Consider the following 12,265-nt stretch of genomic DNA (forward strand, 5'->3'; position numbering starts at 1 on the left):
TAAACTTCTTAATTAAATGACATCATAAAAATATTTATTTACCTTCTAATTTTTTAACTCGTACCTACTGAGTTTTTTGTTTAAAATATAACACATTCCATATTAATTGACCCAGCATGGAAGTAAGCATGCAACATGCAGCAAGCATAACTTCTGTCACGGCTCCGGCGCTGCGGGGCTCCGGCGGTCCCATGCGAGCTTATCGTCGCAGATGGTTTTCACGCTCACCACCGCAGCTTCGGCTTGCTGGCCGGCAGGGCCGGCCAGCCTCAGCCGCGGCGGCGAGCGCTGAAACTACCTGCGCCTCAGCTCGCAGGCCGCCTCGCCCCTCCGCGCCTACGTGGTTTTGAATTGCACTCTAGGGGTAGGGCAGACAAGACTACGTGGAGTCGGTTTTGCAGCGATTCGTTTTCGTCACTAACTTCAATTTTTAATACAATTTTTAATTGTGTGTAATTTGAGTCTTAAAAATTAAGTACAATTTTTGATTTTATAAAAAATTAAACCGTCACTTATTTTTGCACGTCAAAGAGCTGTGACACCGGGAGTTGCAAAGAACATTGTCTTTTTTGACGTTCTACCAATCAGCGAGCAAGATGCATTCCGTTCTACGCCAGTTGACAATTTGACCGCTCTACATCGCTCTCGATCTTACAAAAAGACTGACCAATCAGGGAGAGCTTTCGGACAGTTGACAATTTGACAATTTCTCATCGATAGATTATAATATAGCGAAAAATAATGCGTTAAATTGCAATCAGGTGTTACGGTTTACAATAATTCGACAGTTTACAATCTCTCGAGATAGATTGTAATCTAACGATGTTTGTAATCTTACGGTGACATATACAACTTAAAATTAATATATTGCATCAAACATTGCTCCTCTTCGCTGTCACTGGGTAATGTACCCAAAAGGCTGGCAGCATTGCCACGTTGGATGGCAATGCTCAACCTCTGTGCGAAATAAAGCCAGCCTTTGGGGTCCGGGAAGTGTCACCCAGGTGCTGGGAAATATCCTTGGCAAGAAGGCGGGCGCTCGGACCCCAAAGTCTGTATAAAATCTGAGCCAATTAATAAGTCTGCACAAACATCTTGTCATCATATTTTCACTCAGACTTCAGATTTTAACACAGACTTTGCATATCCACTTTAGATTTTTACTCAAGCTTTAAGTTCATACAGTACAGATATTTGTACACACAATACCGACCATTACACTAATAACAATAATATATCACTGAAACAAACTCACAAGCATTAAACGGACCAAAACTCATTGAATACAAAAAAGTTTTTAATGCAAAAAACGCTGAACAAAAAGGCAACTGACTTGACATTTAAACTTCTGTAAAAAGTTCGCTTTTTGTCGCGTTAATGAAGAGAGAAGAGTTTTGTTTCTAAACAAGTTATACCTAAGGATCCGTTCAGTCAGACCGGCTCGGAAAGGACAACAAATTCTTAACACGTTGAAAATCGGGTACGTAGTTTTTGAAGTAAGGTTTATTTTTGCATGTGCACTGCTTTTGTCATTACGAATGCTTGAAAGCGCTCGGTGTGAAATAATAAGAGGAGCTGACCGACTCCGATCGGTCTACTTAACGGTATACTTTTTCTCGGTCTTGCAGACGTTTGGCTCCGATTGCATCTCACGCAGCCGATCGGAGCCTATTCCGGTCTGTGTGAAAAGAAAAATGCGCGCCGATGCTCTCCGAGCCGGTCTGTCTGAACGGGGTCCGTTCATGGTGGTTCATGGTAATGGTGACCAGTTTCTATGCCAACTGGGGTATTTTTTGTTCACCCACGTTTAGCCACTTGGGTATACTTAAGTTAATTTTAGCTACCAAAGCTAATTTTAGAACTGGAAGTGCTAAAGTTGTTTGTTTAAAATCTACTTTTGGTCAATTTTATAAATATAGGTAAACAGAACTTATTTTTCCTTTAATTCTCTGACCAAAATATGTATAGGTAAATGGTTCACTCTTTCCAATAGAACGATTGTTTCCCACCGTTTGTTTTTTCTTTAAACCTGATTTGAATTCAATCAATTCGGCAGCATTACTTTAACAATTTAACGGATTTCGCATTACGGTTTTCAATTGCAATTAAACATAATTAAATACTTACTTATTTACAAAGATTTACTTAGTAATTGTTTAAGTTTACAAGTCAGAGTTTTTGACCTTTCCTTTTGATAAAGATGAAGCAGAAAAACACAAATAAATCGTGGTCAGAAGTCTAGACAGCATTATAGCAAAAATGTGAGTGTCCTACTGAGGTCAATTTGTGAAATGACCCAGAGAGTGACAAAGCAGCACTTTTAATTACGATGGTAATCCCAGATAAATGCTTTTAAGATAGAAAAAAACTTTATCCAATAATAAAACCGACTTCGATAATATGTCTAGAATCTTCTGACTAATGCTATGCTGAAAAATAACTACCTATATCGGGTGTGTCGTTCACAATCACATTAAATCATATCGCATATACTTTATAATATTCTATGGCGAATTGTAAAAAAAATAACCTAATCCATTCAGTGGTTTAACCACAGGAGTCACTTTTCGTTTTTATAATTTACAACATCATGTGTAAAGCAGAGATAAAGTTAGGAGTATCGTATGTTTTGATCAGTTGACAGCTGTCAGTTTTCAAGGGAAAATTTCAGTTGTTTGTAATGACTGACTTTTACATGGTGTTCTAATTTTTGCACATTTTTATTCCATTTACTTTGTTTGAAAAAATCATTTTTTTATTTTTACGTATTTTTCTTTTATCTTTGTGTTAATCGACATATATAAACCAGTATATTAACGCATTTCATTTAATGTGATTATGGACGACACACCCGATATATGGCATAACCAAACGGGAAATAGTCGCACACAAACACATACCTACATGCATACTGAAAAATTAAATTATAAATTTAAAAAAACCCCCGACCCAAAAAAAGTTTAGTATGCAATAATTATGACAAAAGGTTAAAAACGCTAAACCCTATAAAAAGCAAAAAATAACTTTTAACACTACGTAAACTAAATTTTGTCGTGTCGGGGGACCGCTCTAATTCATTACTTCAGATAGGTACGTGTTTTTTTTTAAACGATTGTTGTAATTAGGTAGGTATCATTTGATTTATGTAAGTATTTATGAAGGTAAAAAGCGGTCCCCCGACACGTCAAAATTTAGTTTACGTAGTGTTAAAAGTTATTTTTTGCTTTTTATAGGGTTTAGCGTTTTTAACCTTTTGTCATAATTATTGCATACTAAACTTTTTTTGGGTCGGGGGTTTTTTTAAATTTATAATTTAATTTTATTTCATACTTTTTAAAGGAGCTTCTTAATTTTTCCTTCTTTCATTTAATTTATTTTATCTTAAGATGGGGTCGCTATATGCGATCTCGGCCAAAGGAAGCTGTTTAACAATCCTCATGACAAACTGGCTCTGGGAGAATTGCACAGATTGAGAAACAATAAAGATTAACCTTTGGACATTCTAGATTTTCAGCAAAAATATAAATCGGTTTATCCGTTTCATTCCGGTATTCCAGGGTTTCATCCACTACATCCCATTTCCAGCATCAGGTTCTCGTCAATCAGAAACATGAAGAGAACTCGTCAAGACAAATTCAACGAGCCCAAACTCGATGGGTTTACTGAAAGGCAGTTCAGGGTTACGTCTCCTACCTTCGTGCCCTAACAGAAGACCAGCTCAGTGGTTCCAAAAGACATTAGTGTTTCAAATTTCTGATCCCACATATACTTGCAAGTAAACTGAGCGTGTAACATTCCTATCACATCTAGCAAACGAGCTGATGACCTTGAAGACCTGAACCGATTTCCACCAAACATAGCTAAGAACACTCCGGACTGACATACCTTTTAAACAAAAAAAACCACATTACAATCGGATCATCCGTTTGGGAGCTGCGATGCCACATACACACACACACACATACACACACACACACACAGACACGTCAAACTTATAACACCCCGTCGTTTTTGCGTCGGGGGTTAAAAACTAGAATAGAATAAATTATTTTAGGGGGCTAACATACAATAAATGTGTTTTTTTTTCTCATTTTCTAAATACAAAAAACACATTTATTGTAATGTGTTTTTTTTTCTCATTTTCTAAATAATGGCACGGAACCCTTCGTGCGTGATTTCGACTCGCACTTGGGCGGTTTTTTTTAGTCGGGTAAAAAAATAAATTTATTCGCTTATATATCTTCAACAAAGTTTCATATAGTTGTTAGGTTTAAATAAACACAACAGATTACTTTTTGTCACAGCGGGTTATATGTAAACAACTGTCTGAAACATTTGATTGAAAACTAACAGATTTTGTAAGCTTTGTCAATATTTGCTTCTAAGTTCACAAGGGATTCATCTCGGATTGTCTGTAGAATATTTTATTTAAAAACTATATATTTTTTGGGTATTTCGTTGTACAAAATTCTCCTTAGTATTTTTTGAAATTGAGTAACTAAAGTCTCTGATATCAAAGATATCAAGTTTCTAGTTGTACCCTAAGGTTTCACCGCTCACCCAGATAAAAAGTTTATGCTCAATAAATGGGTTATATAATAGGGAAATAATGTGCAAATTGGACTAGTAGTTCCTGAGATCACCGGGTTCAAGCACACAAACAAACTCCTCAGCTTCACAAAGTTGGCATAGAAATAAAGATAACCTAACTACATATTTACTCGTTAATACAATACTTAGCTATTTATATCCATCCGATCCATTTGTACGTCTGAGCATTCAATACAGTTTCACGGCTCAACTGCCAATCCTATTATCGAACGATAAAGTTAAGATAGAAACGGGTTTCTGTTTGTAACTAAGTAGGTACTATATTATATGGTGCTATTATATAGTGGTGCCCTAGTGGATAAATAACTAACCTCTCAAGTATGAGTAGGGTTCGATTCCACGCCAGGCAAGTACCGATGCATCGTTTCTAAGTTTTTTTTTTGTACTTTCTAAGTATATCTTGGACACCAAAGGCCGTGGGTCGAGAAGGTCGAATAGGCAGTCACTCCTCGTAAAACACTAGTACCCAGCTGCAGCCGATGCCAACATAGTTGCGATTAGGCTAGGCAGATGATGAACTAAATGCTATTTTCCAATACCAATCAACTGAGGTTTTTATACAGTATCCTATAACTGAAAAAACTATTTAGCTAAACAAACATTCACGAAGTATTTAAATACATTTTTTAAATACTAACACTATTTGTATTCAAAAATATTGATAGAACCAAACCACGGAGGATTTATCTCGATATTTCAATATCTGAATCACAAACTGTAATGAAAAATAAATAATGGTTTCACAAATATATGTCAAGGATTTCTGATTCAGATAATGTCAAAGAACCCTTTTTCAAAAGTAAATTGTATGTCAATGAAAATTTATTAAAGGGATATTCATTGCAATTTTATGAATATTTAATCTTTGCTACATACTCAATTAAATCTCATTTTTGAAATTCATCACATTTCACTAATAATGAAACTAATGAAAGTAATTTTATCATTTATTATGAAAGTAAAATATAAATTAATTGTTAATTAGACATTTTGATTATTCTAATTTGAAATTATTCAGCACATTTTTTTGACATTTCGGACTGTCATTAATTGGGCAAATTCTGATTATTCGAATCTGAATTTATTTAACGCATTTTTTTGACATTTCGGACGCCAAAAATCTCTCCTTGTCCGTCTCCGGGCTGCCTTGTATGTGAAAGTTTCTGCAACCCACGAAGCCATTTTGGTCCGACCCGTGAATCGAACCAAAAACCTCATGCACAGCAGTCACACTATACGACAACTAGACCAACGAGGCAATTACCGTAATATAATATTCTATTTGACTTAGTATTAATACTGGCAGCGCCAAAGGATTAATTAATCGCTATGGCTGTAATGTAGGCGTACCGTCAACTTCAGGTCGTTTTATAGGAAAATCGTACTTATTACTATTGAGTTAAGGTGCATGACAGTTACCACTGATGTGCGGTCTACCGTACCACAAACATCTGTTGGCGATAGATAATGTATTCTCCGAGGATCAGTCAATTTGCAGCTTAAGTTGTAAGCGCCGTGATTTAAGGGAACAATTGGCCGTATAAGAACGGAGAAAATGATGATAGGATCGCCAATCATGACAAAATAAAGGTAGGTATAGGAAGAGAAATGTTAAGGAAAATGTTGTTAGAGTAAGGTAATTTGTAGGTTAACTTCTTTAAATATTTGGCTTTCAAGTGATTTGTAATGTCTATTTTGATTCGTAACCTTTTAACTATCAAATTAAGAGACCTTTTTTAACAAATCATCAAATGACTCCTCCGCTGTGGGTTAGCAGCGGTGAGAGAGTGTCAGACTCTTCCTGACTAAAAATCGTCGTGTTCCGTCATAGGCCTTTCATGTACCAGGGCCGCGGTAACTCTGTCGAACAATCCCAAATTAAGAGACCTCTAAACTAATCTGTCCGATTACATTACCAATAGTTGGTAATTTCTTTAGTTTAAGAAGTTGTACAAGCTGCATCAGATTCGTATACTCGTAAATTGCTTGTTGAACACCTTATCTTCAAGATGTTACCCGGTTACGCAAAGTTGCGGGACGTGGGCAAAATCGCAGGCGGAAACCCATCTTCGACAAGACGAGAAGACTTAGCAACTATCACAAAGCTTAGTACCTACCGACTTGCAGATTGCATACAAACTTCGTAGACAATGGAAATGCCATCTAACCCACCGACAAGTAAGTTATAACTTTGATACGAGATTTGAACTTGAACCGGGCTTGTGTGCCGACTTGAGAGACGGTAAATTGGACAATATTACAGGAACTGCGAGTCGATTGCAACTGTTACCTATATACAATTCTTTGTAATACCTTCCTTTTTTTGTTGCAACTGATACCTTTTAAAAATATATTGTTCCCTGAAAGGATGAAGCTTTTGAAATTATTAAATTTTCTACTCTATTTAATTAGTCATGCTTTCATATTAAAAGCTAAAAGAGATTTAGACTAAGTTAAGACGTTGTGCAGTAGAGACTAGGAACGAGCTTAAACAGAGTTCAGTTACGTGGGAACTACTCCTCGCACCCGGACAAAAAGCAAGCTATGTAGCTATGTCCTTACTCGTTAAATTGTTCAAATCGGCCCTGTGATTCCTAAAATTAGCGTTGTGCAAGCAAAACAATCCTTAGCTTTACAATAATATATTAGCACATCTAGATAATAAAACATACAAAGCGTTCAACCGGAGCCTGAGATGATTAGTAGTACCTACCAATAACTTTAGTAGTAAACCCGCGTTTTTTCCATGCATATCGAACCATTAGGGACTGGAAATTGAGTTTGAACTTTTTAACTTTTTTTCCACGATTTTATTTTAACTGCACATAATTTCCATATTACGTGTGACAAAGTCTATTTTAACAAACATGTGGTAGGCTTTTAGAATACCCGTACACTACAAACTTTTAGTCGGCCGATAGTTTGTTTGGGCTCATATATCAGTATGAAGATGAATGGAAATACATACGTTACAACGATCAGGTATTAGACGACAATTTTGATAAGAATCAAGATTTTCGTCAAACGAAATTGTTGCCAACCATCGGCCAACTATCGGCTGACTGTTTAGTCTGAAGTCTGCAGATACTCTTAATGACACAATGACATGAAATAAAAAACAAACTTTTTGATTTTTATCAGTAATAGAGTTTTTATACGGTGTGTCGCCTTGACACGGAGGGTGTTTAATTAATGACCGCACGGGTTGACAGGGGAGCATTGTGGAAAAACATATTGTGCCTGCCCTTAATGAGATGAGTTTAGGGTAGGAAAAAGATATACAAAAAGTATAGCAAGTTTTAGAAGTAATTTATTATAACTATCACGGTTTTGCGTCCATAAGTTGAGCATAGGTAATTATAAAAAGTAAATCCCTGAGAGCACTATTTCCAGCTCCAGGTTTCTAATAACCTATATCTCTTTTTTCTTAGGATCTAGCTAGACTATCTGCGTACTACTTTTATTTGGTTCTGAAAGCATGACTTATAGACATAGTTACGGCTATGGGTAATTATATGCAAGTATATGTATAGATTGTCATCAATCAAAAAAATATCCAAAGAATCAATCTAATTAAGTCAATCCACTTAGGTACCATATTACATTAAGAATGTACCTTATATAATTTTATTATGTAGTTATTATTTTAGATTAAAAATATTCTTACTATTGTCATAATCAATCAAAAAATCGCGTGAGAACTGAACCCAGAATATCATGTTCGGTTACTTAATACATTTGAAAGGTTTTGAAGTATTTCACCATATAAGAAAACATCTAAAGAAGTAAAAAACTTTCAGTACATCTTCACTTTGTAAAAAAAAAACTTTTTCTGCGTGCTTATTTTGAACCATTTCGAGGGATGAGTAGATAAATGTAATATTTTTTTTACGGAAGTGTTTTCGTTTTACGTGCGTAGGTACTTCCTTAAAGGTTGAGGTTAAATGAAGTGAAACCTTCATGGGCCGTGTAAGGTGCACGTACGAGTTTTAAAATGCACGACATTCTTACATTCACCGCGGCAGATTTTTGTTGTTACTTTTTTAAAGAACAAAAGTAGTAGTCTTACAAAGATTACTCTGCGGGTAATCTCTCATCATCCCGTTTTTTTTTTTTAATAATTACCTATATGTATATCAATAAAATTTAAAATTAATTCCATAAATTCCGTTTTATTCATCGTGCAATTATTGTTATACCTATAAGAGCCTATCACAATATGCGCATACATTTTAATTTAGTTACTTATGCAGATTAAAATTTAGCGAGTAGTCTCACGTATTTGCGCTTTGATTGCAAGGCATATTTTAGAAGTGTGCATTCATGCATTCACGAGAAACACGATAATACATCTTGCATATAACTTAATAAGATTTATGTATTTATATTCCTTCTTCTTGGTTTCACATACAACTTGCAATAGGGTAGTGTCCAGGGTCGAAATAATGAAATAATATTTAGTCCGCTTTTTAGATAATCAAAAAATATTGGATACGTATTTTTTCTTTTTTTAATTAAACATAAAATGACAAAGATAATACACTTCAAAAATTAGGAGTGGGGGCCTTTTACGTCACAGTGTCCTGAAAATTGTAGCAACTTGTGACGTCACACTCAACTTTAACACGCTATATCTTAACAAGTTCTGATCCAATTTAAAAAAGAAAAAATACGTATCGCTTAATTTTGGACAATCTACAAGACGGACTAATTATTATTTTTTAGGAAACTAGCCTATTGCGAGTGCTGCATTAATCGCCACTCCGCCTTGAGTAAGCGTGGTGATTAGCGCTCATTCATCTCGCTCTCTGTATGAGAAGAAACCTGTGCCCAGCAGTGAGACAATAAAAGAGACTGATAATTTGATGCTGTTTTCATTGCTTCATATTGCAGGTAAACACTTTATTTTTGCATTTCTATTGTAAGACTCATATAATGTAGGTCTAACAAGACATTATCCACAGTACTAAAGGTAATCATTTAAGGAAATCGCGACAGATTTGGCTATTTACGTTTTACGATCGCAAATACCAAAATACAGATATTACATTCTATTCAGGTACCAATATTCCAAGACTAGACGACGCTTTTAAACCTAATTTCCTTTCTTTGCTCCATTTTCTATGTCGTGGGAAGTTGTAGATTTAAGGCCGAATTTGTCGTCTTTCTAATAGTAATCGCCAATTAGCATAAAGGGCCAATTATTGGGGATTGTTTGGCCCCACGCTGTTTTATTGTCCTATTCATCTTGAGGGCTTCTGCACAATAGCATTCTGGCCCTTAATTGGTGAGATATCACAACTAATAGCAATGGAATTCAAGAAAATATGTTTTGTCCCAGTTTACGGCGCAAAAAAAAAAACATTTATATAAGCTTTCCCAGGTAATTTTCTTAAGTGGTGCCGCTTTGCAATTAAAATCAGTTAAGCTTTTCTTTATATTGGAAAAGAAACTTATAAAAAGTGGTAATATAGCTGTTATGCCTAGCGGTTAAAGCACCTGCCTCCCAAGTACGAGTGTGTGAGTTTGATTCCAGTTCTGTTCTGTAAGTACCAATGCAACTTTTATGAATGCTATGTAATTTCTAAGTGTATCTGAGACACCTATAACTGAGTAAAGGTAAAAGAAAACATCTGGATGAAATCTGGACTTTTATAAATCACCCAACCGCATTGAGCAACCGTGATTAACGCTCATTCCTTCTTTGTATGAGAAGAGGCCTGTGTCACCTATGACGATAAAAAACCTGATGATGGCGTAAAATACCCATAGTATTCGTGCCTACGTCATTGTGAATAGTTCACGTGCCTACAGGCAATATAATAAAAAAATACGACCAACATAGATACTCTATTAATTGTACTTCATAGGGCCGACCCTTTTCTAAGATAGGCACGTTCTGAAGAGCCGGAAATCTTCAGTGTTATTTGTTACAAGTGAAAGGGATGAACCCTTTTTAATTTAGTTACTTGTAGTTCGCGGAAAACCGTTTACCTTTGCAAAAGAGAATCAAAGAAATGCTGATTGCAAGTTAGTCAAATTCTTAGTTAGTTTGATGTTCAGAGGGCTCGATTTATTTAAAGGTACGTTTTAAATTCTTGGTGCCAACTGCATATTACAAAAAAAATAATGAAGAGCTTTATAGGCAAGTCCTTAATTTTTGAAAGAATACGTAGCCTACAAACAATCAACAAAATTCTAGATGAAATAAAAAAAAACACAATAAGAACATCGAACTGAGATAAGAAATTCTTATAACAAAACATAAGTAAGTACTTTCTATCAGCCAAATCTCATACATATTAATAGAAGTATTACCTTTCGTAAGAGAGACATAAAATGGTTTATACTTATTTATTTATTTGATTGAACACTACGTGTATGGAGAAGATATATAGTTATATAGAGATACAACTCAAAGATTGAATAATTAAGACTCAAGTTATGGATGGGTGAAATAAACACTAACGTATAGTCACTCACCACAGTCACACCAATACTCTATTTATATAATGATAATACTAGTCTCTGGGACCGGGTTTACCCAAGTCAGAAGTAAGTTCATTCGTGTTATAGGTAATCATTTGAGCGCTTAGTTCTAATATTTAACTATATTTTGTCCAATGAAATCTGACGTAAGTATAACGTTAAAATAATTTCGTTGCCATTAAAACGACTTAGAACATCATTTTGTCAATTTCTTACTAACGGACGTTAATTACTAAATTAAGGTTTACAACAAAATTAAGAAATTAACAAACAATATAACTCAATCATCTTCAAACTTCACATTACATACACCGTTATCTAAAGATATAACGTACACAAGTTCTATAATATAATTATGTATTATTAGGAAGAAGAAGAAGAAGTTAAACGTTAAGTTATAAGTTAAATTTTAGGTAGGTACTGCTATTTTCACATGTTAAACTTATTGTGTAGTGTATCAGTGAAGACTTTTAATTAGCTGTATGTTGCAAATGCATATATTTTTACCTATTGTACTAGCTGTTAGTCTTCCTTTATATAAATAAATAAATAAATATTCTTACCTCCAAAGGTATAACACCACAAGTGACGCACACATCAGCCAACGCCAGATGGGTCATCATCAGATCCACCCTCGACTTCCTTCTCCTCGACCTGGCCAAGCTGACCAGCACAGCCACATTTCCCACCCCCCCAACTGCCAGCAGGATGCCATATATCACCAACACAGGACCCTGGTCTCTAAGAACCGTCTCCGTAATATTAGTACTAGGAGTCGTGGCCCCATCAAAATAGTCCCAGAATTTTCTGTCAATCTCCGATGTGGTGATCTGAGGAGGCTCTTCCTCATAGTCATAGTTGTTTAGTATCATTTTTGATGGTTTCACATGATTTTTTTGAACACAGTGATTTTTAATTTTGTTAGTTTTGTCACTTGAGGAAAACTTTTTTTTAAGTAACCAACAAGTTGCTAAAATAACTTTTAAGTTTAAATAAAATAATTTAATTTATTAACAATACTTAACAGCACTTTTTTATCTGAATAAAACTTCACACGAAAATGTATCGTAAGATTTCATACACTTTTGGGCGCTGCGTGAACGCGACTGGCCTACGCGGCTACGCTTCTACGACTGCCGCTACGAATGCTACGAAGCTACGACGA

The 12,265-nt window shown here is 35.3% G+C and overlaps 1 protein-coding gene across 1 annotated transcript in view; it reads right to left on the reverse strand.

The window, feature by feature from the left end:
- LOC110379088 (adipokinetic hormone/corazonin-related peptide receptor variant I) overlaps nucleotides 1-11,972 on the reverse strand; it is a 93,457-nt gene extending 81,485 nt beyond the window's left edge. The window contains exon 1 of the mRNA XM_064039007.1: nucleotides 11,664-11,972. Within this exon, the coding sequence (XP_063895077.1) occupies nucleotides 11,664-11,972 (309 nt within the window). The remainder of the gene's footprint in view (nucleotides 1-11,663) is intronic.
- Between the last annotated feature and the right edge of the window lie 293 nt (nucleotides 11,973-12,265).

Source organism: Helicoverpa armigera, chromosome 17 (assembly GCF_030705265.1).
Source record: "Helicoverpa armigera isolate CAAS_96S chromosome 17, ASM3070526v1, whole genome shotgun sequence".
Lineage (NCBI taxonomy): Eukaryota > Metazoa > Arthropoda > Insecta > Lepidoptera > Noctuidae > Helicoverpa > Helicoverpa armigera.